The following is a 25,421-nucleotide window of genomic DNA, read 5'->3' on the forward strand; positions in this document are numbered from 1 at the left end:
TTGTGCTCACTTTTAGAATCCTTCAGATAGAATATACTACATCAATTGTTTTGCTGTTCCCTCTCCGTCGTCCGCTAAAGGTATGAAAAGACGACGTCAGCTGCCTAGACATCACCTGGGCAAGCAGAAACGGATATGTATCATGGCAAGCAAAATTGGAAAACGAATGTATTGTAGTAAGTTACGAGTATAGAAGGGGTGCTGCCTTCAAAAAGAGCGTCCTTTCTCATGCCTCCCGAGCTCCACTGAAAGCCATAGCCTGTCAAGTATTGCGAATCGCTCACTGGGGACTACCACCAACCATGCGCTTTCTATCTGCATTCCAAGACCCCGTCATCGGAAGACTCCCGGCAAACTGCAATTCCATATCAATGTCCATTTCAACACATGTCGCGTAGAAAAACACTTACTTCTCGTAAGAATATAGCCCTCTCGATAGAACTTGCACGAATCGCCAAGCCTGTGCCTGCAATTGTTGGGGCAGTTGCATGCACTGATGGCATCGGGGGCAATGCGGACGTCTCTAGTCTCGTTGAGAACCGCCTTCACTTCGCTGTTGGTTGTTGCTGGAGGGGCAGCCATAGCCTGTGCGGCGAAGAGGGCCACAGCGGTGGTAGCAAGGAGAGTCTTGAAGAACATTTCTGGGTTTGACTGATGATGGAACTGAGTTCAGATTTTGCTATTGGTGGTAGATGGTTGGAATGGTGATGTTTGCGGTGGGGAACTGTGAAAGAGACATGCGTCTCATTATATGCTTTCAAATTCCAAATACCAACTGCTCTTCCAACACCTGAGAAGGGTTCGGCTGTAGGCTCTCAGGCCAGTAGATGTGTGCCGCCGGTCTCTCCGTTGGTAGAAGGACGATCAAGACTCCACTGACCGACCGGTCCGTTCCTACTCGCATGCTGATGCGTCATCTTAATCCTTCAAGAAACTATCTTGATCCTTCGTTTCGCTTCTTCAGGCATCACATGTTGCTTTGGGGGGCGAAAGCGCCTGTTCCAAGTTCACATAAGAACTTGCACCGCCGATGCTGACCTGGATCTAGCTTAGTGATGGTGTTGTCTTCGTAACGCTGTCATGTCTTGTGGCGGCGTAGTCTTCCCAACAATACCGATGTCACTGTACTCGAATCTTGTAGCCGGACCGAATCGTTACAAGCAAAGATCTGCGATACTCCGTACGATGCAACACCTTACTACAGATCCATATGCCACAACAGACCCTCGGAAGTTCTACTTTCCAAGCGTCGGTCCCATTCCCGGGCACATTAGCAAACCTACCATACGCCAGTGCAGCCTCCACACCATCATGACTGCAATCCAAGTTGTCTCACATGGACTTGCATAAAGGCATTTGATGCTGATCTTCTTCATGTTCGACTGAGCTACGCCTCACGACATGTCTTATGAAGCTTCGCACAGCAATAACGACAAAGTCTATTGACGCCTAGGCAACAAATGCTGCAGCATCAACCCGTTTCCTGGAACGACTCAGGTAACCAGTAGGCGGTGTCAAGACCCGAGGGTGCTGTATTGGCATCAGCTAACCATCAACCTCTTATTCTCATCACTTGAACGTACCACATGCCCATCTGCCTAGAAGTGTGCTTCTTGCTACATTCGTCTTTGCACCATGGACTCACCCGGCAGAGCAAACACGCCGGCAGCGAGGAGCTTTAGTGATGAGCTAAGTGAGGGCTCGAGCTGGCACTCATCCAGTACATCGAGTGAGGATAGCATGTCTCCGGTCACACCATCTCTCCGTGAAAGATGGAGAGCCTGGAGAGTTTCGGTAGCCTGGCGCCGACTGCCACTACCGAGGTTAATGAATTCGACTCGTAGGAAAGGAAGGGGTAGATGGCCATGGTGGAAGTATTTCCTGATCGTTGTTGGAGTATTGTTGGTCTTCGGTATCATCGTAGGAGCGTGAGTGGTCCTATCCGCCTTCTTATGAATCTGACTGACTCGAATCAGTGTGTATATATACCTCATCACCGCCATCATCCATAAGTTTACTCCTCCACCAAACTACAGCGGTCTTCAACACATCGTCGAGAACTGGAGGGCACCGGATACCTACGGTGCCCATGAAGCTGTCTGGCGAGACGACTTCAGCCGCGACATCGTGCCCAAGAAGTGCCATTCACACAATGACTACTGGCGATCTGTACCGCTCTTTAGCGCACTTGCAGCCGGTTGTACAAGCGTGGAAGCAGACGTGTGGCTGGCGGAGGACGGAGCGCTTCTTGTGAGCCACTCATGGGAATCGACTACGCCACCGCGGACATTGAAAAGTCTTTATCTGGACCCGTTAACGTGGATCTTGACGAAGCGTAATGTCTCCCAGGCATCTGTATACCACAGAGAAATTGGGGTTTTCGACGCAGACTCAGATGCTTCTGTCGTTCTTTTAGTCGACTTCAAGAACGATGCGTATGCAATCTGGAATGCGCTCCTGGCACAGCTAGAACCTCTTCGGGATAGAAACTGGGTCACGTACTACGACGGCGAGAAGGTGCATCATGGTCCGCTCACTATCGTCGGCACAGGCAATATCGCCCTGGAGTCTGTCCTATCGAACCACACCAATCGCTTCGTCTTCTTCGATGCGCCGCTTCTGTCTATTGCCACCGGCAACACTACTTTCAACAATACAAACTCTTACTACGCCAGTGTCAGTCTCAAAGATGCAATTGGTAAAATTTGGTTCAACCGACTGAGCGCAGAGCAAGAGAAGATCCTGAAGACCCAGATCGAGATGGTGCAGGAGACGGGATTAATGAGCAGATATTGGGATACTCCTGGCTGGCCGATTAGTTTGAGAGACATGCTGTGGTTCAAGCTCACGGAATTCGGCGTCGGAGTGCTCAATGTAGATGACTTGGTGTCGGCAACGAAGTGGAATTGGCATCAGTGCGTCGTCGCTGGCCTGACCCTCTGCTGACGTCACGTGCCAAAGAGCCGTTTCGGGACAAGCTCATGCCGCACAGAGCCTACGCAGAGAGAGCGCCGCCGTGTCACTACACGGGCATCAGCAGCCAACTCTTTCGCCCTTATTAGCATGCAGAAAAATGAACTTATATGAAAATCTACACTCTTGGTCGATTGAATGCAATGGTGACAGCTCTGCAAGCAGGGCAAGGAGATGCACGGACACGTATGCACCAACGCGTCTCTAGCGCGCCGGCACAACTGAACACATGCGCTTCACGTCGAAGAGTACACCGTCGCTTGTACGCACTTTCATATATTTCGCCGACACGTGCTATAGTCGCTTCTGGCGCTACGGTTACCGGAAGTGCTTCGACCTGTACTTTCTGTTTGATCGGCAATGGAGCTTGCCTTGGCAGATGGGTCACTTCCGTTACATCCCTCCACACTGGAAAGGTGGCCTTGCGCCGGCTTCACCATGGCGGTTTCATGAACAACACACTTTTCGGTGGCATCATCACACCCGGCATATTTTCCTTCATCATTGCATGATACCTTAATCCGACTACATCGCATAACCTCCCATTCAGGCCACCCACTTGGTGCTGGCTGCTTACTTCTCACGACATCATTTCTCCCATTGTACATTCGATGAGAGACTACAGGTCTACGCGTTTATCTCACAATGCGTAGGATTAAAGTGCCCCGCGGGGTGCCATACCAGCGGCCAATGTCGAGACAACATAAGCGCACCCTTATATATGCGCTTCTTTCGGCCGTCGCGTTCGGCGGGTATTACTGGCTCTACGCGCAGCCCACCGATGCGCTCGCTGTCGCATTCGAAGAGCACGAAGCGTATATGCACGATGGATCGAGTCTCGCGCGCATCAAATCCGAGCAGTCATATGATTGGCGAGAAGCGCCTTTTGTGAACACGATCACGTCCTACATACCGCTGCCGACTACCGCTCCTCGTAAACTCCCGCGCGTCCAGTCCGAAGACTTTCCCGAAACAAGCGCGCAAAGAAAACAGAGGGAACAACGTAGAGTCGCCGTGCGAGACGAATTCAGGCATAGCTGGAACAATTACAAGAAGTTTGCGTGGGCACAGGATGAGCTTAAGCCAATTACTGGTGAGGGTGAGGAGTCGTTTGGCGGCTGGGGTGCCACACTCGTCGATTCATTAGACACGCTGTGGATCATGGGACTCAAAGAAGAGTTCGAAGAGGCCGTGGAGGCCGTCGCGGCCATAGATTTCGGCAAGACCAATCTGACCACCGTAAGCGTCTTCGAAACGACTATCAGATACCTCGGCGGGCTGCTGAGCGCATACGACATGAGCGGGAAGCCTATCTTGCTTAAGAAGGCAATACAACTTGGGGAGATGCTGTATCGAGCGTTCGACACAACGAATAATACACCCCTGGGATGGCTAAATGTGGAGGGTGTCAAGAAGGTACCCAGGCTGGCCTTCTCCGCCGAGAGCAACATTTGCTTTGCCTGTCTCGGCAGCTTAACCATGGAGTTCACGCGGCTGGCGCAGGTCACGTCAGAGCCAAAGTACTACGACGCGGTTGCGAGAATCACCATAATGATGGATCGCGCGCAGGATAGTACGAGGCTTCCTGGCCTATGGCCAACTATGGTGAATGCTGCGAAAGAAGAATTCAATCAATCTCGCTTCTTCTCCATCGGCGCGCTTGCTGACAGCACATATGAATACTTTCCCAAGATGCATGCGTTGCTGGGCGGGGTGGAACCTGCGTACGAGAAATTGTACCGCGACTCTGCGGAGATGATTGACGCATACATGCTGTTCCGCCCCATGGTGCCTGACAAGTTCCACGGAGAGGACCTACTCCTGTGCGGCGATGTCTTCACACACGGCGAAGAAGCCAAACTCGATCCAACCATGCAACATCTTACGTGCTTCATTGGCGGCATGTTTGGTCTGGCAGGTCGCCTGTTCTCTGATCCTGACCACGTGGATCTCGGCGCGAAGCTTACCAAGGGATGCATATACGCCTACGCCGCCACACAAACTGGTATCATGCCCGAGACATTCGATATGGTCGCCTGCGACTCCCGGAAAACCTGTCCCTGGAACCAAACAGCTTGGGAAGAGGGTGCGCTGTATCACTATAGCAGCAAATATGTCGAAAGTTTCAACGATGCAGTGGAAAAATACAAGATTCCACCTGGCTTCACCAATATCCGCGACAAGCGATATCTGCTCAGACCCGAAGCCATCGAGTCTGTCTTCATCATGTACCGTATCACGGGGGACCGACAATATTTGGACGACGCGTGGGACATGTTCACCAGCATTGTTGCCGCAACTCGAACGCCATATGCCAACGGACAAGTCCGAGACGTCACATTCGTAGCGCCCAAAGCTCCAGGCCGGGCCTACAAATCCGTTCCTGGTGTGGGCGACGTACCCTACACACGCGACGACAATATCGAGAACAAGATGGAGAGTTTCTGGACAGCGGAGACATTGAAGTATTTCTACCTCATCTTCAGCACACCGGACATGATTAGCTTGGATGACTGGGTTTTCAACACTGAGGCACATCCGTTCCGGCGGCCGAAGCCGAAATAGCAGAAGGTTGAGGATGATGCTGGGGCTAGGGCTAGGATCGACGAACAGCGTAAATAGGATCGCTGGTATCGCCTGATTTGAGTGAGGAAACACCTCATCATCGCTATCGCATTGTGGTAGTGCGTAGCTGGAGTATTGCATTGGTTGGCGTTGTAGGGTAAGCTTGGATAGCTTTGATGAACTCTTTACACTACATTACACGTTGTCTCTCTTTCGCTGCTTTACCGACCGCGTTCATTTCTTCGGCTGCCAGCGTTTCTTGGATCAAGATGCATCACCAAGCTATTCCCTCCTCCTCCGCTTATTGCGATACTCGTCCTCACTCGTAGGTATTGTAAAGTCTTCCTTCCTCTTGATGCCTTCGCTGTTTCCTTCCACAGCCAAAGTCGTCTCTACCGGCCCAACTGTCACGACGGGCTCATCCGCCTCCATCTTTTCATCTGCCAATATCTCCTCTTTCTTCAACATCTCCTCCTTCTCCCTGATCTTCTTGATCTCCCCCTCATCCATAAGGTCCTCATCCCTCAACATCTCCTCTCCTTCAGAGTACTCCTCCGGCTCCGGCGTATTCCCCACCACCGTCTCGAACACCACCTGAAAACTCCCTTGTTTCACGAACCGCGAATCAACAAGCCGATCCCACTCCTGCGCCACATACCTGTACTTGTCTTTCGTACTCAGCCTAGGATTCACATGCACCACTCCCCTCGATATCGCCAGTAAGATGGGATCCTGGTACACAGGATGCTGGTACGAAGATAACTGCGGATGGTCCTTCAACATGCCCTTTATAGCATCCCAAGCAGCATCGTAAATTGTACTCCGTGTACCAGTGTGTTTGCCTTCAAGACCAAGATACCACGAGTCGTCTGTCCAGCTAGGCCAGTAGTCTCGCACAGCGCCGCTCTTCGCGTGACGTAGGCGCTCAAGGAATCCGGAAGCGGGAAAGGCGTCGCGCGACGTACGGATGCCAGTGGGAGGTAAAACGCGTGTGGGTGTGTCTAGTGACGCCCCGGATACGAGTGCGAGACCAGAGTCCTTCCACGCGTGGTCGAACGCCGGTTTCACGATCTCATCGTGCCAGATTTTGAGGAATTCGGGGTCAATACAAGGTACCATGCTTGCGTGGGGAAAGATAACGAAGAGGTGCGGACACGAGCCCATTCCCTCTGTCATCTTGTCTTGACCGGGTGTTGTGCTTCCGAAGAGTAAGGCGCATTGCACGTCTCGAGCCGTGACTGAGTGCCCGTGGAGGGACAGGTAGGCGGCGATACGATGGGCGTCGGCTTCGTCGATTGGGTTCACGGATCTGTGGTTGAATGTGTGGGGGATCCATGGGGTTTGCTCCCAGGTTAGGCGTTTGGCGAAGGCGAGGGAAGTGGGGAGGCAGAAGGAGAGGGCGCTGTAGCATTGTTCGGGGTTTACGGTGGGGGACAGGGCGGAAAGGCCGGGAATGGAGCGCTCGTGTGTGGAGGACATGGTGGTGTTGGAGTTGATGAGGCCCGGATGGACGAACGGCTACGCAGGGAGGGTTTTGTAAAAACCGTTTTGTTAGAAAGTTTCGGACTATAGGGTAGGCGTGAGAAGTGACTAGAGCATTGTGGGTATGTATGTTTTGCCTGGAGACGTAGTGAATGGTGTAGAGGTTACTAGCCGATGACGCACATGTTCTTCAAGATTTGAGACAGCTGAGTGAAATAGTTTTGTGCTTGCATGTTCTATCAGAATCGCCATCCGCCAGAATTGCGCTGGAAGGCAATAGCAGAGAATCTTGCATAACAAATAGCCTCTCGAATAACTCGCTATATCACTTTTTGAAGTGTCAAGAAAGACAGAGTGTTGAATCAACGACCGGGCTGCGTACAATGGATGGAAACTAGTGTAGCTCACATCTCAACAAAGATATTTCTCAGCTCCCGTATACTTAGTAAGAATAATTAAAGGCCGTGGCAGTGGAGAGAAGCGACTCTCAAAAAGATTTTCCTGGTGTACGTGGTGCGACGCAAGAAGCTCGATCTTTCCTCGAAAGGTACTGGGAACGTGTTTGAGATTGATCTAGGCTGTGAGCCTTGCTGCAAGAGCTGATTTATTTCGACTTGAAGACATTGTGACTGAAGGATACAGCGCTTTGATTCTGATGAGACTTCGAGACGCAATGGATGCTTCGTAGAGTAAAAGACCTCAGCGTTTGAGAGTGGACTGATGAGCTAGACGAGCTTGAGGTTAATTGACAATCACGACCTTGCTGCACACGTTCCGAGAGATGGGTTCCTGGATACATGCGCCATTTGGAAACTGGACTATACTGGCTATGTTGATGGCTCGTTGCTATATTGCATGACTTGTATGCAGAGCGCTTGCCTGCAGATCTGAGTCAGCGTGGAAGAATGCCAAGATGGCTGCCTGGATGTCAGCACTAAAGATCATCCTAGTACTACATCTTAAGTACACTGCTGCGCGCTTTTCGACACGACAAACCTCATTTTTCTTACACTCCATTGAGATGTCTTATTGTTCGTGGAAGAATCATGGAGGTGGGCGTTGCATCGACCGGAAACCAGCCTAACGGAATCCCGGGACTCGGCAGCTTATCTTCGCGCACCACGGCGACACTGCGGGCCTGACTGCCGCATTCTGGTCCACGACGCCGCTGCTCGCGGGAACGCCGTCCACATCTGCGTGCTTCAATCCACCAAGGCTTCATCTTGTGATGGACAAGCACGACCTAGCGGGCGCCACCCCCACTTGGCAACGCTTATCGTCGCATTCTCGAGGACAACGCCAAACAACGAGCGCCCCAATCGCACGAGACAGGATCGTCTGTCGCACGAACGCCGAGGAAACTTCCCTAAATTGCGTTGCAATTGTTCGGCGACACCAGGTCTGCCCGCGATTGGCTTGTTGCGCGGTCATAAGCACGGCGAATGCTTCTTCCGGGCGCATTCGATATCGTGTCTGCGGATGATGCCATCCAACCTGGTGGCGACACCGTTCCGTTGTTTACCTAGGTATCGGTCGCTATCAGCCTGCCGTTGCAACAGGGTGCCAGGCCATCCCCTTTGGAACGGCATCTCCGACACGGGATGGCACGACCTCGTTATCCCCGCAGTTTCCTGCCCAATATACGGTTGCAGGCTTCGTTTCTGATATGCCGGGTGTTCTAGAATACGAAGGGAAGAAGTGATAGGACCCACGGGTTGCACAGTTAGGTTACCTGCCGTGCCACCAACATCGCCTTGCATGATCTTTAGATACCCTTCTGTATTCGGCCGCTTCCTGACATGGGACACCTGCCCTTTCAAACCTAGGAGTGGCAGTCCTATCGCTCCTGCAACAGGGGCCTTATCTGACGTGCTATTGCGCGCAACCTCGCCGCAATCACACAGGTGAAGGCCACGATAACGCGTTTGCACTAGAACACGTGAGTAGTTGTATATTTGAGTAACAGTACTCCCCGCTCGGACAATGAACCAAACCATTACCGCGCGCAACCATGGCAGCTCCTCTTGGTGACGTGATGGTTATGGGCCGCCCCGACGCCGTCGAGGGCAAGGTCGTCAGTCTCCCCAGCCACAAGGCTATCAACGACTTCAGCGAAAAGAAGCATGCTGCCCACGACGGAGACATCGACATCAAAGGCCCTTTGGACCCTGAGATCAAGGCCGCTCTTCCCGAGTACGACGGCGATGGGCATGACAAGGACGGCGACGGTGAGGACCATGTCATCGTCACTGGCGCCGACGCAGCAGCCTACCTACTGCCTATGCGAGACGACTTTGTGCCTGCGTTGACTTTCCGGAGTCTGCTTCTGGCCACCGTTCTATCCGGATTCCAAGCCGTCGTGTACCAGATCTACCAGGTATGTCAATATCTCCACAGGCTGCGTACCTTGAATGCTGACGAAACCAGTTCAAACCCACTCTCGTCACCATCCAAGGAACCTTCATCGTCCTCATGGCCTACTTCCTCGGCAGGGGATGGGTCAAGCTACTGCCCCGCGGAGACAAGTTCGAGGCTCGGTGGAGGGAGAAGGGCGGAGTCGGCAAGGCGCCCATGTGGATTACAATCATGTCCTTCTTCAACCACGGCGAGTGGAACTTGAAAGAGCATGCCATCACATCCATCACCGCGACTTCCGCATCGATTGCTGCTCCCGCCAGTCAGGTCTTCGCTGCATCTGACCTCTTCTACGACATGCCTTTAAGCCCTGTCACAGTCATCTTCAGCACCATTTCTATTGGACTCTTTGGATACGGTATTTGCGGTATCATGCGCCCTATCTGCGTATGGCACGTTGACTCGGTCTACTGGAGCAGTCTTCCTACAGTCAAGGTCCTCCAAGGTCTCCACTGGCAGAGCGTCAAGGATTCAAAGCCTCTCCGATGGTTCTGGATCGCCTTCTCCTGCATGTTCGTCTACGAGTTCTTCCCTGCATACATCTTCCCCTGGTTGAACTCTATCTCGATTCCCTGTCTGGCTGCCATGCATGCGACTGGAAACACGGCGGCTACGCTTACCAACCTCTTCGGTGGTGCCTCAAACAACGAGGGTCTTGGTTGGTTCAGCATTTCGCTTGACTGGCAATACGTAAGAAGGCGCTCCGAAACACTCATACTCTGCAGACACTAATCGCTATTCCAGATCACTTCATTCCAGTCGTCGCTTCCTCTCAAGCTCCAACTCCACCAGGCTGCCGGCTTTGTATTCTGCTTTTTCATCATGCTCGGCATTTACTACGGCAATGCTTGGGGTTCGAAGGACCTGCCTTTCATGTCAACACGTCTCTTGACCCAGGAGGGCAAGCAGTACCCAAGCGAGAGCGTCTTCATCGATGGCATTCTGGATGAGAAGGCTCTCCTGCAATACGGTTTACCGAGGATTACTGGCACCTTCGCTTACGCCATGTTCATGGCCAATGCTGCGATCGGTGCCCTCATCGCCCACATCGTGCTCTTCTGGGGCGGCGACACAGTCCGTGCATTCAAGGATGCCAAAAAGGGCAAGTTCGATGATCCTCACCACGCGCACATGGCCAAGCACTACAAGGACGCACCACAGTGGTGGTACCTAGCCGTACTCGTCGTCAGTTTCGTGCTCGGTCTCGTCGTCGTGATCAAGGAGAACGTCACTCTCCCCGTTTGGGCCTACGTTATCGCACTAGTGATGGGCACGATCATCTCGCCCTTCAGCACCCTCCTCTACGCCCGCTTCGGTAACGGTATCGCAACCAACAACCTGTCCAAGGTCATTGCCGGACTGATCCTCCCCGGCCGCCCCATCGGTAACATGTACTTCGCCGCGTGGTCTCACAACGTCATCAACAGCGCCGTGCAACTCAGCATGGATCTGAAACTAGGCGAATACCTCAAGATCCCGCCCCGCGTGATGTTCATGACACAAATTTACGGCACCGTCCTCGGCGGCTTCATCAACTACGCCGTCATGATCTCCATCGTAACAGGAAACAAGCACCTCCTCGCCGACACCGACGGTAACGCGTCGTGGTCTGGTGCAAACATCCAATCTTACAACACCAACGCCTCCACCTGGGCCCTCGCCGCGTACCTGTACAAGCAAGGAAAAGCCTACTCCATCGTCCCCTTCGGTCTCCTCATCGGCGCCGCTATCGTCCTCGCCCACCGTATCTTCGTTCGCTTCGTACCTAAGATCGGTAACTTTTCTCTCCGCGAGATCAACTTCCCGCAGTTCATCCAGTACGCGGGATACATTCCTTACAACCAGAGTCAGACATGTGTGCTCCTCAGCTGGACGATTGTGGGTTTCTTCACGCAGTTCTACCTCAGGAACTACCGTCCTCGCATCTTCAAGGACTACTCGTACCTGATTGCGGGTGCCTTTGATGGCGCGAGTTTGACATGCTTGTTCATATTGTCGTTTGCTGTGTTTGGAGCTGGTGGGCCAGCTATCCCGTTCCCGCAGTGGTGGGGTAACAACGTCGCTGGTAACTACGATTTGTGCCCTGTGGCGGAGTAGAGATGAGAGACGCTTTACAGACGGAGGCCAAGGAATGAAGTATGTAGTCCACTGTCGCTTTAGATACCATCCACAATTATCCCAGACTACAATGTCCAACATGCTATCTACATACCCCTTCTACCACTTTCCAACACATATTCCCCATCCCAACCTACCACGCAACAGGCACACCATCATACCTAAAAAACCTCCCACTATCCGCCTCCTTCAACCCCCCCACAACCTCCAACATACTCCCCACACTAACACTCGCCTCAATCATCGCGCCCTCGCCCCCCATCCTCGTCTTCACCCACCCAGGATCCATACAAATCACTTTAACCCCCAGCTTCTTCAGATCCTTCGCCTGGTGCACCGTCAACATGTTCAACGCCGCTTTACTCATACTATAAGTACAGCATTTGGTTATATCCGTTGCAACAGTCAGACTACCGAGCCCAGATGACATGTTCAGCACCGTAGCGCCGCGGGCGAGGTATTTTTGTAAGGAGGAGACGATTTTCGCGGGGCCGAGCACGTTGGTTTGCATGTGCTCTGACATGCTTTTCGGATCGAGCGTCAGACTTGTGTCGCTGGATGTGGCGTTTATGCCCGCGACGTTGAAGAGGTAGTCGAGCGATGCGCCGCTCTTGGATAGGATCTCTGCGACGCGGAACTCGATGGAGGAGAGGGAGTCCAGCGAGGAGACGTCGCACTCGATGATGTGGATTTTGGGGTTGGTTTTGCTCATTGCTTCCAAGTCGGCAATGTCACCTGTTTTCGAGCGTACGCCCGCGATGATGGTGTTGTCGCCCTTCGCAGCCAACTGCCTTACAAACTCCAATCCAATACCGCGGTTCGCGCCTGTGAGGAAGTAGGTTGCCATTTTGTGTGGAGGTTTTCTCGATCTTGATCTCGATGTTGTAGAAGGGATATGATGTGATTTTGGTTTTATAATGATGGTTTGGGCGATTGGAGCGGAGGAGTCTGTGAGGGCTCGTAGGGGAAGCGTTGCTGGAGCAGATTTCCGCGGTATGGGTTGCAAATGTGGACGCGAAAAGTTTTGGGATGCGGACGAGCGACTTGATGATGTACTTCGCCTCCGCGGACGGGCTGATGTGCTGGTGGATGTGGATGTGGTGTGCCGTGTGGCATGCATGGGGGCTGCTTCCACCGGGTAAATCATGGTGGTGACGTGTGGTGCGGGAGCGTGGGAGGAGGGGAAGTTGGATGCGAGTTTGGGCAGGTCGTTGGATATCAGATATTTAGTTAGCAAAAGACCTATATGTTGTTCGTCGATTTGGTTATATGTATATATGCACGTACCATCTGTTCGCTTGAAGGAGTTGGTTGGCGGACCCGTAAGTCGGGGTCGGACGTGTCAGACCTGTCAACTCTGTGACATGGGGCTTCATGCGACACGGCGTGTCGACCAGAACGAGGCTGCGATGTTATGCTTTCGCGGAAATTGTGTCTCGAGTTCCCTAATTCTAAGGCTGAAATGGTCGTTTAGTCGTCGTGAGATTTGCAGGATCGAAATGCCTCGGGCGAGCCCGCCACCAGCTGGTGGGATTCGTCATGCGATGGACACGCGACCATTTCCTGGATCGGAACGATGCACTGGACTTGAGGACGAGTTAGTACGTGTGGAGAGATATGAATTCATGATTTGCATAATTACTATTTCGTGCGTAACTTAAAAATATTAACCGTAGCATTGGCACATGATGGAAGGAAAAGCATAGCTTCACGCTCTGATCGGCCACTGACAATATCACCGCCTCGACTGTCTGACGCGCGTAGTGTGCCTTTCGTCTGGTATCTGACCCACTCTTGATATCTCCACTTGTCTGCCACTCCCATATCCAATGCTCTGCATTCCGACCATACACTGTCGACATCTTGTCTATTCCATGTGGTCGATCTTGCGCTTCTCGCTGGCGCCCTTTACCACGCTGGATAGATCGACAACTGTTTCGTGTTAGCATGCGAACTGAACTTGACAACGACATGGTCAGCTTACGAGGTAGATCGAATGGGAAGTCGACACTAGCCAGCATAATGGCGAAGAAGATGTACCATCCGCACATACACGTGACGAAGGTGAAAGCTCCAGCAGCTTCAGCGAGCTTGACAGCAAGAGCAGCTTGGCCATTGGCAAGCTGGAAGTAGCTTCCGGCAAGGAGACCAAAGGCGGGTACAAGTGTGAAGAAGATGAGGAAGAAGATGAGGTTCGTGCGGATGGAGCAGACGAGGTAGACGAGGCATAGAATGCCCATCATGACGAGGAAGTATGCTGTATCAACCGTTAGAGGTGCAATTCCGAAACATATTGTAGGCAACGTACCAAGACCGACATTGAAGCCTACAGACTCGAGACCTGTGCTGCCTTCGACACTTGGATCTGCGTATGCGGCGTATGAGTTGTAGAAAGGTTGGAGGGTTGCGGCGAAACCGAGCCAGAAGGCACCGAAAGAGCAGAAGACAACGAAGGGGAAGGTGTTGCCGAGAATCCACTGTGGCAGCTGTTAGTGTTGCTGTTGCAAGGTTCAGGACAAACATACTTCACCGAGGCCACCGAGGATCATGAGCAGACCACCGCAGAAGTAATACCACCCGATGCTTGCAGATCCACTCCCACCAGCGCCTCGCCATCCCATAAGGGTCATGCTCAATGGATGCAGCGACAACAAGAAACCGATCAAAGCGCTGTGCAATGTCAGCAACCACGAACCCAAAATGTATAATGAGAACTTACAGAGGTGTTGGGTTACCGAAGGTCTTGCGCAGATCTCCCTTTACTTTATTCGGAGGTGACAAGTACAGCTTCTCGAAAAGCTCTGGCGAGATGGAGATGCTACCTGCTGTTCGGATTTGATGCAGCGCAGTACCCGAGTCGGCGGAAGCATCGAGGTGTGCGTGTCCTCCATATCCATTGCCGTAAGCTAGAGAGCGTCAGCCGAATTTAGAAGTACGCGTCGCAAAAGTATCCTACCATCTTGCCGAGAAAAGTCCTTCTCCAAAGCGTTGGGGTTGTCCATCATTCTTGTAGTCGACTCGTTCCTCGCAGTTGATCCAGCTGATAGAGTCTCCGCGTCCCGAGCGGTAGTCGCACCGAGATGGGCGTCGTTTGTTGCGTACTTGTGGTCGTGGTTGGAAGTCATACAGGCGATGTGGTTATCGAATAGACCGCTTCCGTTAGAGTTAGTATTAGAGGAGGATGTTTCGTGATGATGGCCAGTGGAGGAAGTGGTAGTTGCTGTAGAGTTCTCGTAACGTGACATAGGAGGCTAGAAGATGGAGGATAGGATTGATATAGGTGGGCAGACAATCTTCATTAAGAGTGTAGGTAGCGTAACGATGGTGCTCCGCAAACCTTGAGGCACGGATTCCAATTCCAAGAAAGCGTAGCCGCGGACGAAAGCAAGGGATCATCACCAAGTAGGTGGCAGGTGCAGCCAGGCCACCCCGGTAGAACAAGACTTTGAGGACCAACCGCTGCGGCTCCGCGTTGGACCTGATGCAAGTAGTCGAATTGGCGGGAGGGCAGATCTGCCCAGACTAGAGCTCGAAGGACGGCCAGGTCTTGATTCGCCGGAGTCATGAGGAGTTCATCCTTAGCTGCGGACGTGGCTTCCCTGGCGACGCATCCCCAGAAACAACAGTGGCGTTCCGCGCAGTCACATTGCACACCCCAGACGTTCTGCCTATAACACCGTCGGGGCTTATTCAAGAGTGCATGATAACGAGCGTCTGAATGGGCGATTGGAGATGTAGATTCCCATCGAGGACTCTACGATAAGCATGCTTCTTCATGAAACACAATTGATCACACTCTTAGCCTCGCCGTATTGGCAAGACCTCGGCGACCCTAGTGCCTAAAACGGTCGCAATGCAAATGGCACGCATTGAACGTTATAACGTGATCGTGATCCGACTCAGTGACAACCAGTAAGGGATCTGCAGCTGCAGGAAATAAGATCGGTGCTGCGGAGTCGAGTGGAGATGAAGCACGCGAAAGCTGGGGATGTGTGCGGAGCCTAGACTTTGGAGCTAAATGATCGTCGGGCCGTCACTTATTGGGGTTGACTTTGCGGGGAAAGCGTACTAGGAACGCTAGATCCGGATGAGTGGTGCAGGCGTTATTCCCAAACGTCATGTCGCCCACGGCATCTCTGAAGCCGCGCATGAGAGTTCCTTTTGACGTCTCGCAAACGAGTCGTGTAGGCGATGTCGATTACTGATGGTGTGGCTCCAAAGTGCGATCGTGTGCAACGTTGCAATTGAGGCAGTTGCAGATCTGTGTGACGAGAACGACCAACTGCTTCGACTCAGTCCAGAACATATGCAGTCCGGCCTCGTGCGGCGAAGCTGTTGTGGTTGCATGTGCATCTTATGATCGATAAATCAGTTCCGCAGTTGGTGTCAAACTGCAAGGGAGGGCCCAGAGCCAGCCCCCGCGTTCCACTACCGAGGTGTGCATGGTGGCTTCAGAATCTGGTGACTGGTATCGAGCGTAGGGCATTTGGCGAGTAGCTTGCGCTCATCCGGCCACGAAACGGGTAGGCGGCGGATTGATTCCGCGAGTAAGCCCGCCTAACCCAATCCAGCCTACGATGGGGGAAGACTGGTGGTTTTTGAAACCAAGCCCCGGGAATAGGTAGATGCACAAACACTGGGCTCGTGGTTGGAGTGAATCGAGGCTGGCATATCGCATAAAGTGTTCCGGGGAGTTGCATCGTTTCACGCAGGCTCCAGTCGCACTCGAAATGAAAACCTGGTTGACCGCACACCGCAGGTCGCACGACGATTCCCAAAATTCGTTCCGATTAACGCGCTCGCAACCTCTTAGTCGGTAATAGGCAAGTTTGCCAGGTGTCCAAAAGGCAGACCGCATCTTCCGTGGATCCGAGCCATCAGCATCCCAGTAAGACCGCGACCCAGGATCCTAGCGGCGTATGCCGTAACCCCTCTGATCCGAAGGGATTCGGGCTTTTCGCGATCATAGGGAACGACGCTTCCGGTCCAGCACAAAGGTGTCCATAGAATCTGCATCGCCTTATCCATCGTGAAAGCATGCATCTGCTCTGCGGGACATGCTTCCACTGCGTATGGGCTACCGGCATCCGAAATCGGCATCCGAAGAACGTGACACGAGATTGCGACCAACCTTGGAAGAGTCGTATGCGGAGTGTGGATCATGCGGCGTTGAAAGTTCATGTGGGTAGCCTTCGGAGGGTTTCGGTCTTCGGTGCTTTCCATGTTGGAGTGCCGAAAGCTGGTGAGAAGGTACAAGGAGATACAGATCGTCGGTACATTCGGATGTTCGATGGCTCAAAGTCCCCTCGTCGTCGTTCGCACCTTCTGCTCCTGGGGACCCCGTACTTGCTCAGCATGGACAGGTGCGCGTCGCTCCTGCCTAGTGCCGAACGACAGTCATAAACTCGTTCGCCATGATCGCGAAACGTACCGATGATCGAGTCGAGCAGATTGCGTACAGCGGTGATTAGTTGGGCACTGTCTTTGCGAAGGGACATGTGTTCCGCGCCAGTCAACATGATGCAACGTCAACACAAGTGCTGGTGGAAGAGGAAGGTGCATTGCACGTGCTCTCAGCGAAGATGAGATGGATCAGTTTGAGAGAAGGTACCAAGCCGGCACGTCATTCTCTTTATACCTGCGCACATGACGAGATGGATGGTGATGATGAGAAGATAAGTAATCTCACCCGGCTGGTTTGTTCGCCTTGTTCCCCCTTCCCCGACTCCGATCCCCCGCTGGATGATCAATGCGAAAAAGAATGAGAGCTTCAACGGCCGTATGGTCATCCATAGCGAACTCAAGCTCCGCCAACTTCTTCGATAACCTTCTTGAGGTTCTTTATGTCATGCGCGAAACGACCCAGGAACAAGCCATCGACGCCTTCGGCAATCTTCGCAAAGGTGCCAGGGCCAGCGCTTCCTCCGTAGACAATTCTTGTGGTGCCCGCTCTGCCAGCAGCCAGCTTCCTAAGCTCTTTCGTAACATTGACAACGTGGTCGGGGTCGGCGGGCTCCTTTGCGCCAATGGCCCAGACAGGCTCGTAGGCCAGGATTACCTCAGTGTCGTCCGGGACGGCAGCCAGCACTGACATGACCTGGGGTTTGCACTCCTGTATAGCTGCACCGACAGCTGCCGATGCGACGCTGTGGTGCGTCTTCTCGCCAATGCACACCAGCGGTATGAGGCCGTTCCTCGCTGCTGCACCAGCCTTCTTCGCGACCGTCTCGTCTGTCTCGCCGAATATGGCCCTCCGCTCCGCATGTCCAATCTCTACTATGCGCGCACCTGCCTGGCGCAGCACCAGTGGGCTGACCTCGCCGGTGTATGCGCCCTTGTCCTCCCACATGGTATCTTGGGCGCCAAGCATGATAGACGAGGACTCGAGGATGCGGGCAGATTCGGTGAGCGAGACGAAGTCGGGGATGACGAAGAGATCGATGCGCGAGTTCCAGGCGTCGCCGTCAAGTTGCAAGACGCCGCGGACGTAGGACAGGGTGCTGGGCAGGTCGAAGTACATCTTCAGCGAGACGCCGACGATGCGGCGGGGGCGCGTGATGGGCGGCATAGCTGCGGTTTGTATGTGTGTATGAAGAATGTTACTTGTAGAGCGTCTGGCAGCTTCCCAAGCACACTCTTGCGCAACGATGATGATCCGGGGTTACCGCATAGGGTAAACCCGGGGAAGGGACAATTCGGCCACCAGCGGTGGAGGGGAGCTCGTGTGGGACGGGACACGTTTGTGGGGCTCCATGCCACATCCATTACCACATTCAATGCCACATTATAATATGCGCGCCTTGCGGCCTGCCCAAGCGCTCTCTGCATCTCCTGTGACGACGCGCGCCCACCGCATGCACATGTTACGTATAGCCACCGGATCGTCCAGTGGTGCCAGAGCAGCCATGGCAGACCGCCGAAGATGGGCCACGCTTGGCAGGGCTGGAGGGCTCCGATTGTGCCTCCGTACTGCGCTAACCGCTTCAACGTCAACCTTCCGCTAAGGAAAACCCGTGGACTGTATATCAACGCATCACTCACCTCCCGCCTACTGACCGACCGCAAGACAGCAGTGGTACATGTCGCGGACACTCGCAGATCGCTGGGCCCGCAAACGATACTTTGGATAGCTCGTCAACACCGCAGTACGCAGCATCCTTGCACATTTCCCGAATTCCACCGCGGGGTGCATATCTCTCATATACATTTCACTAACGTCGGGAGAATTGACGCAGACTCTACATTTTCCTCCCTCTTCTTTTTCTAGTTGTCCTACACCTGTCCATCATGCACATCTCTCAGAAACTCGCCCAGGCGCGGGAGGAGGGAAAGCCAACCTTCTCCTTCGAATTCTTCCCGCCCAAGACAGCGCAGGTACGCCGTACCCTGATGTCCCTGGCACAAGGAGCAGGAAGCTGATTTCACCTAGGGAGTTCAAAACCTCTACGACCGCATGGACCGCATGCATGGCTTCGGTCCACAGTTCATCGATCTCACCTGGGGCGCCGGTGGCCGCCACTCCAAGCTGACCTGCGAGATGGTCAAGGTCGCACAATCCGTCTACGGCCTCGAAACCTGCATGCACCTCACGTGCACCGACATGGAAAAGTCCAAGCTCGACGACGCCCTCCGCGATGCATACAACGCCGGCTGCACCAACATCCTCGCGCTGAGGGGAGACCCGCCGCGTGAGAGAGAAAAGTGGGAGGCGACGGCAGGTGGCTTCCGCTATGCCAAGGACCTCGTCGTATACATCAAGGAGAAGTACGGAAACCATTTCGACATTGGTGTGGCCGGCTACTCCGAAGGAAGCGACGACAACGACAACGTCGATGAGCTCATCGACCATCTCAAGGAGAAGGTGGATGCCGGAGGAACCTTCATTGTCACACAGATGTTCTACGATACCGATCTATTCCTCGAGTGGGTCAGGAAGGTTCGTGCCAAGGGCATCGACGTTCCCATCATTCCTGGTATTATGCCGATCCACACATACGCGGCATTTTTACGCCGAGCTCAATGGACCAAGTGCAACATCCCCAAGAACTGGACTGAGGCGTTGGAGCCTGTCAAGAACGACGACGTCGAAGTCCGTGAAGTTGGCAAGACTCTGGTCGCAGACATGTGCCGGCGGCTGATCGATGCTGGTATCATACATCTGCATTTGTAAGTTGTCCCTCCGAGGCAGCAATATCCCCCGGCTAATTCCATATAGCTACACCATGAACCTCGCACAAGCCACCCGCATGGTCCTCGAAGAACTAGACCTCCTACCAGACCCCGAGTCACCGCTAGAGAAGCCCCTTCCGTGGCGGCCTTCCCTGGCCCTCAACCGACGCGACGAGAACGTGCGACCCATCTTCTGGCGCAACCGCAACCGATCGTACATCGCACGCACACAAGACTGGGACGAGTTCCCCAACGGTCGCTGGGGAGATTCTCGCTCACCTGCGTTCGGTGAATTGGACTCATATGGCATCGGTCTGAAGGGAACCAATGAGCAGAACATCAAGCTATGGGGCACACCAATGTCGATTAGGGATCTGTCCGAACTCTTCGTACGCTACATGGAGGGAAAGCTCGACTCGCTGCCGTGGAGTGAACAACCCATCACAACTGAAGCGGGATCGATCACGGATGATCTCATTGACCTGAACCGTCGCGGTTTCCTGACCATCAACTCCCAGCCTGCTGTCAATGGAGCCAAATCCTCGGACCCTGTCTTTGGTTGGGGTCCTCGCAATGGTTACGTCTACCAGAAGGCATACTTAGAGGTGTTTGTTTCTCCAGAGCACATTTCGGAGATCATCACACGTCTCGAGCGCGACCCTGAGTTCACATACTACGCGGTCAACAAGGATGGCGACTTGAAGACGAACGCTCCCAACGAAGGACCAAATGCTGTTACTTGGGGTGTCTTCCCAGGCAAGGAGATTGTGCAGCCAACCATTGTCGAAACAGTCAGCTTCCTCGCCTGGAAGGACGAATTCTACCGTCTCGGACAGCAGTGGGCCAACTGCCATGCTGGTGTCAGTCCTTCACGTTACGTGATCCAGGATGTTGTAGACACCTGGTACCTCCTGAACATCGGTGAGTATATTCGCTTAACCATCAAGCTCAGTCAACTAACATCCTACAGTACATAACGACTTCCACGCCACTCGCGGCATCTTCCCCATCTTCGACGGATTAGAAGTCAAGGACATGGACAAGCCCCTGGTCGACCCCAACAGCGTTGACGTGCCTGGCACAAACGGAGAGGAAGCGAAGCCAGTCAACGGCGAAAGCAACGTGAACGGCACAAACGGCGAGAAAGTTGGACCTCGCAAAGAAGAGAACCCAAGCCTCATCGACGCTGCCAAAGCAGCCGCTGTCGAGGTCACCAATGGCATGAGGAGCCTTGCAATGTCCAACTAGGCTTGCATAATCCGATATGACACCCGGTCTCACTGTATTCAACACAACAAGACCCAACTCTTGAGGAGCTTCTCTCGGACAATCTCCACTTTCACTTCGGTCTTCAACAACATACGCAACAGAGTCCCTTTTTCAACAGGACTCTTGCACTTCAACAAGCGCAAAACATTCTCCGACTCTTCATATCTGGGCGCAAATTTGGTTATAATAGGTTACTTTCAAAAAAGTGAAAGCATTACAAAGCATAAGCATATGCATCTGGGAGGCGTCAATTCAACCCGACGACCATCACGCAAAAAATTAAGATTATGGTGCGGGAACCCTAAAAAGTTCAAGAAGCATAATTAGCGGAGGAGGAGGAGGATGGTGATGTAGGCATGGCCTGCCTTTCTGAGATACCCGATTGCTGCCCTCAACGGCGGCGGTCAATTTTGATGATTTACGTTCTTTAACATTGTGGTATATAGGTTGTTGACATAGATAATTGCATCTTATCTTCACCTTTGATACTTGGTTGAGTTCATCGAAGACACTTGAGAACATGGTGTGGAAGAAATGCTTGTGCTGAGATAATTTGTTTGTTTGTCATTCTGCCGTATTGGCATGTATGATTTGTGTGTAGTAAAGTGAATGTGTAAAGTATTTTGACAAGAATAGAAACCAATCGCGCCATCAAGACGTCTTCATCCCGCCTTTCCTTCCTCCGATCATCCAAATGTCAAGGGGGTATCGGGCATCTAAGCACCAATTCCACTTCCAGCACCCTCACCCTCACCAGCTCCAGCACCCTCTCCATCTCCCTTACCACCACCAAACAATCCACCAAGCCAGCTCCACCAGCCACCAGAACCGTTGTCACCACCAGGGCCCTGCTGACCATCCTCCTGACCAGGCAGCTCAGGCATACCAGTTGGCTTAGGTCCACGCGTCATCGTCTCCATGGTAGTAGGCAAACCGGGCATGCCAGTACCAGGCAGACCAGGGAAACCACCCGATCCACCAGGCATACCAGTCGGCATAGGGAAAGAAGGAAGATCCGTCGGGAAACCACCCGGTCCACCTGGTCCCTCAGGCGCACCAGTAGGCGCGCCCGGGAATCCGCCTGTGGGCGCTGGGAATCCGCCGCCGGGGCCCTCGGGGGCACCAGGAGTGGGAGTAGGTAGACCAGGGAAACCTCCTGGGCCTTCTTCGCCTCCGCCGGAGGGGGACTCAGTAGGAGTAGGTGCACCGCCGCCGTTCTCGGGGTCTGCGAGCGAGAAGGAAGGGAGGGGCAGGTCGCCGCCTTGGCGCGGGGCGAGCTGGTAGTCGATGGCTAGGTTGCGGGCGGCGCGCGCGCGGACGGGCCAGGAAGGGGGCATGTTGCTGGAGCCGCCGGGACCGCCCGGGAAGGCTCCGCCGGTGGGCATGGGCATGGGGAAGCCGGGGGGTGTTGGGGCGCCGGTGCCCATGGGGGGGCCCATGGGAGGGAATCCGGGGGTTGGTGCGCCCATGGGAGGGAGGCCGGAGGGAGGGCCCATTGGGGGAAAGCCTGGGGTTGGTGCACCAGTTCCCATGGGAGGACCCATGGGGGGGAAACCTGGAGTGGGAGAGCCCATTGGTGGCATGCCCATGGAAGGGAAGCCGGGAGGAGGAGGAGCCTGACGGGTGTCCTTGGTGCCGAAGATGGCGTCGAGGTAGTCGCCGAGGGGAGAGGCGACAGCGCTGCTCGAGAGAGCGAGGACAACGGGGACGGAGTACTTCATCTTGATGGAATGTAGTAGCGTGAAAGTCCGTGTGGATGTTTGAGGCTGAAGTTGTTGAAATGTAAAGATAGTGGCTCAGCCAAAAAGAATGTATATACCACTAGGATATCTAGAGAGAGTGAATTTGGGTAGAGGAAAGAAAGGCCTGCCCGAAGTGTAAGAGAGGGAAGAGAGAAAGAGTGCTGGACAACTGATCTGTGAAGAACTGCGTTGATGATCCTACAAACTGAGGCCAGAGAGCCCTAGATATATATCTTCTTGTTTCGTTTCGGAGATTTCCAGGCCATGATCTACCCATGATCAACCACTCAATTCATCTCAAACCAGCATACCCGCGGGCCCGCCGCCCCCAGATTGCCCAGTCGTTTGAAGTTGCTGGAGCTGGGAGAATCACTATGAGCAAGCGTCTGTGCGCCCACCTGCTAGTTACAGATAAGATCGATCAAGACATTGCGAAGACGCGGCGGCGCGGGCTTGGTAGGTCAATCTCTGCAGGTCTAGCCAGGAACCGCGTCTGCATGGCCTGATTCGTAAATTGTAGTATGGTGATTTCATGCCGATCGCTGTGGAGTTTCATGACCTTCTCCAATGGAATCGTTGTGCGCGCTATAAAACAAAGCTGTAAACAGGTGGGTGACAAGGGCCAAGTCGGTAATTTGCGTAAAAGCAAGGCTGCGATGGCCATGGATAGATTGGGTAGAAAGCCAACATGTTTCGAGGGAGAGGTCGAGATGCGAGCGGGAGGGCCGATCGCATGTTGATGGTAGTGGTGGGTCTGTTTCAGGCGTACGCGTACCTCGACGCCAAGAGGGGATGTCGCTAGCTGATTGGCGCAACCAGATGCCGACCATGGTTGCTCTGTAACAGGAACGGGCACATCGTCTACTTGAGCATCGGGAGACCTGCTTGGTGTTTGAAATGTAGTAACGGCGTGATGTGTGACGTACTGCCGTGCGGGACGCAGACCTCGGCAATGAACTACGTCAGGCATCCAGAGACATCGGATCATATCCATCCAATTCTCCTTGCAGCATATCCCCAGCCACTCAACAGTGCGGTCACACCTGTGAAGGCGATCAACGCGCCATATCCGCTGCCATAAGCAAAGCCTGCACTCCAATCACCAGCATGTAGCAATGCTTCTGAGAGCGGACCACTGCACAAGTTGCCTACTCCTTTCCCAGCTGATAGGCACGCCCATACGAAGCCAGAATCCGCGCCTCTGCGCTTCTTTTGAGTGTCTGCAACGATTGCACTCCAGGCGCTCGATTGACAGCCAGCAAAGGCACCGTAGACGATACAAAACATGTACAATGGCGCTAGTGATGTAGAGAACCCCCACAGGAGAAAGATGCCGACTGTTGACCCCAGTGCAGAGACCATAAGACAGGTCGTGACATGGTACTTGTCGGTAGCGATACCCATGCACAGACATCCGACAAACGCAGCGGCGTTGACGAGGATGATAGTGACGGTACTTTCGATGCTACCTGCGCTAATAGACCGAGCAAACGTGGGTAGATAGATTGCTGGTAGGAAGAAGCCAAGACTTTGGATGATGTTGCCGGATTGCAGGATAAGATAATTCGAACAAGTCCAGAACGACAGATCGAATCCTCTGGACTGCGATGTTTGCGATAGTGGAAGACGAGGCTTGAAGAAGAAGACTATCGGAAAGTTGAGGGCCACGAAGCTGAGCGCACATACTCGGAGAGTCGTTCGAAACCCGTAAGAGTGTAGAAGCCATTCGAGTATAAGAGGGAGGATGGCGCCGCTCAATCCCAGACCAGCCATGGTGGCTCCATAGGCAAAGCCCCTTCTGCGTACCCACCACTCCTCTATGTTGAAGAGGATTGGAGTCCAGGCGAGGCCGCCGCCGAGTGCGTACAAGATGCCTTGAGTGATTATGAGGTGCGTTACGCTTGTCGACAGCGATCCAAGACCCAAAGCGAGGCAAACGACAACTAGACCGACTGGTGTGGCCCAGATGCGGAATTTGGGAAAGTATTTGAGCACGGCAAACCAGAACGCGATATCCATGTACATGATACCCTGGAGGAGTGTTAGAATGGTAATCAGTAATGATACTTACAACATACCATTGCGCAAGCACCGACAACGGCGATGTTGCTTTGACCGGAGAACTCCTCACTAGTAGCATAGTATTCTTGGAAGACACCATAGCAGGAAGGAAACCCCCAGATCATGGCTTCAAGCATGAAGCAAGCGAACAGGCAGAGCCAGGCATCCTTGCCACCATCGGTAGGCGGAAGGGAGAAGCCATCGTAACTGTTGAGACGTTGATCGTCATCTTCGTGTTGGCGTAGTATTTCGATGTCCGTTGTCGCCGCCGAAGGCTGCTGTGGGTAAGTGGTCAAATCGACCTGGGTGCTATGAGTTGAAGCCATTGAGTGCTCGAATTTGATGTCGAATCCATGGCGGCAGACTCATACTTATTTACAGTCTCCATGGTATGTTGAGATAAGTAGTGACGGCGTTAGCTTGGGAATCACTTGTAGGGCGTGCTCGATGTACGGTTGAGTGGGGCTCTGAGGCCCTGGGCCCGTCGGAAAGCGCAAAAGTCACGACAAGAGCCCGACTGCGGAGCCATGATGACTCAGTCTAAGGTCCGATATGGATTGTACGCTTAGTACTAACGGTCAGCTGGTGTGGTGTTTGGTGCTCGTCTTCCACATAGAGAAGCGAGGG

The 25,421-nt window shown here is 53.4% G+C and overlaps 10 protein-coding genes across 10 annotated transcripts; 4 read left to right on the forward strand and 6 right to left on the reverse strand.

Moving 5' to 3' along the window:
- Positions 1 to 1,460: 1,460 nt before the first annotated feature.
- Positions 1,461 to 2,946, forward strand: J4E87_009483 (uncharacterized protein; the record flags this gene model as incomplete). The annotated part of the gene is made up of 2 exons (XM_049381059.1): positions 1,461 to 1,504; positions 1,977 to 2,946. 2 exons carry the CDS (start codon positions 1,461 to 1,463, stop codon positions 2,944 to 2,946), a joined length of 1,014 nt encoding a protein of 337 aa, XP_049229280.1.
- A 672-nt stretch (positions 2,947 to 3,618) lies between these two features.
- On the forward strand, positions 3,619 to 5,538 carry J4E87_009484 (uncharacterized protein; the record flags this gene model as incomplete). The annotated part of the gene is made up of 1 exon (XM_049381060.1): positions 3,619 to 5,538. One exon carries the CDS (start codon positions 3,619 to 3,621, stop codon positions 5,536 to 5,538), a length of 1,920 nt encoding a protein of 639 aa, XP_049229281.1.
- Positions 5,539 to 5,820: 282 nt separating this feature from the next.
- On the reverse strand, positions 5,821 to 7,017 carry J4E87_009485 (uncharacterized protein; the record flags this gene model as incomplete). Its single annotated transcript, XM_049381061.1, has 1 exon — positions 5,821 to 7,017. One exon carries the CDS (start codon positions 7,015 to 7,017, stop codon positions 5,821 to 5,823), a length of 1,197 nt encoding a protein of 398 aa, XP_049229282.1.
- A 2,014-nt stretch (positions 7,018 to 9,031) lies between these two features.
- Positions 9,032 to 11,532, forward strand: J4E87_009486 (uncharacterized protein; the record flags this gene model as incomplete). Its single annotated transcript, XM_049381062.1, has 3 exons — positions 9,032 to 9,397; positions 9,448 to 10,125; positions 10,180 to 11,532. The coding sequence occupies 3 exons, from the start codon at positions 9,032 to 9,034 to the stop codon at positions 11,530 to 11,532; spliced, it is 2,397 nt and encodes a 798-aa protein (XP_049229283.1).
- A 154-nt stretch (positions 11,533 to 11,686) lies between these two features.
- Positions 11,687 to 12,400, reverse strand: J4E87_009487 (uncharacterized protein; the record flags this gene model as incomplete). The annotated part of the gene is made up of 1 exon (XM_049381063.1): positions 11,687 to 12,400. The coding sequence occupies one exon, from the start codon at positions 12,398 to 12,400 to the stop codon at positions 11,687 to 11,689; it is 714 nt and encodes a 237-aa protein (XP_049229284.1).
- A 1,020-nt stretch (positions 12,401 to 13,420) lies between these two features.
- Positions 13,421 to 14,678, reverse strand: J4E87_009488 (uncharacterized protein; the record flags this gene model as incomplete). Its single annotated transcript, XM_049381064.1, has 6 exons — positions 13,421 to 13,485; positions 13,538 to 13,810; positions 13,862 to 14,030; positions 14,079 to 14,223; positions 14,273 to 14,459; positions 14,510 to 14,678. 6 exons carry the CDS (start codon positions 14,676 to 14,678, stop codon positions 13,421 to 13,423), a joined length of 1,008 nt encoding a protein of 335 aa, XP_049229285.1.
- A 2,675-nt stretch (positions 14,679 to 17,353) lies between these two features.
- Positions 17,354 to 18,121, reverse strand: J4E87_009489 (uncharacterized protein; the record flags this gene model as incomplete). Its single annotated transcript, XM_049381065.1, has 1 exon — positions 17,354 to 18,121. The coding sequence occupies one exon, from the start codon at positions 18,119 to 18,121 to the stop codon at positions 17,354 to 17,356; it is 768 nt and encodes a 255-aa protein (XP_049229286.1).
- Positions 18,122 to 18,840: 719 nt separating this feature from the next.
- J4E87_009490 (uncharacterized protein) lies at positions 18,841 to 20,970 on the forward strand (the record flags this gene model as incomplete). The annotated part of the gene is made up of 4 exons (XM_049381066.1): positions 18,841 to 18,927; positions 18,983 to 19,719; positions 19,769 to 20,643; positions 20,693 to 20,970. 4 exons carry the CDS (start codon positions 18,841 to 18,843, stop codon positions 20,968 to 20,970), a joined length of 1,977 nt encoding a protein of 658 aa, XP_049229287.1.
- Positions 20,971 to 21,707: 737 nt separating this feature from the next.
- On the reverse strand, positions 21,708 to 22,712 carry J4E87_009491 (uncharacterized protein; the record flags this gene model as incomplete). The annotated part of the gene is made up of 2 exons (XM_049381067.1): positions 21,708 to 22,671; positions 22,708 to 22,712. 2 exons carry the CDS (start codon positions 22,710 to 22,712, stop codon positions 21,708 to 21,710), a joined length of 969 nt encoding a protein of 322 aa, XP_049229288.1.
- Positions 22,713 to 23,717: 1,005 nt separating this feature from the next.
- Positions 23,718 to 25,120, reverse strand: J4E87_009492 (uncharacterized protein; the record flags this gene model as incomplete). The annotated part of the gene is made up of 2 exons (XM_049381068.1): positions 23,718 to 24,764; positions 24,812 to 25,120. The coding sequence occupies 2 exons, from the start codon at positions 25,118 to 25,120 to the stop codon at positions 23,718 to 23,720; spliced, it is 1,356 nt and encodes a 451-aa protein (XP_049229289.1).
- Between the last annotated feature and the right edge of the window lie 301 nt (positions 25,121 to 25,421).

Source organism: Alternaria ethzedia (genome assembly GCF_023757985.1).
Source record: "Alternaria ethzedia strain BMP 0044 chromosome Unknown scaffold_35, whole genome shotgun sequence".
In the NCBI taxonomy this organism is placed as follows: Eukaryota; Fungi; Ascomycota; class Dothideomycetes; order Pleosporales; family Pleosporaceae; genus Alternaria; species Alternaria ethzedia.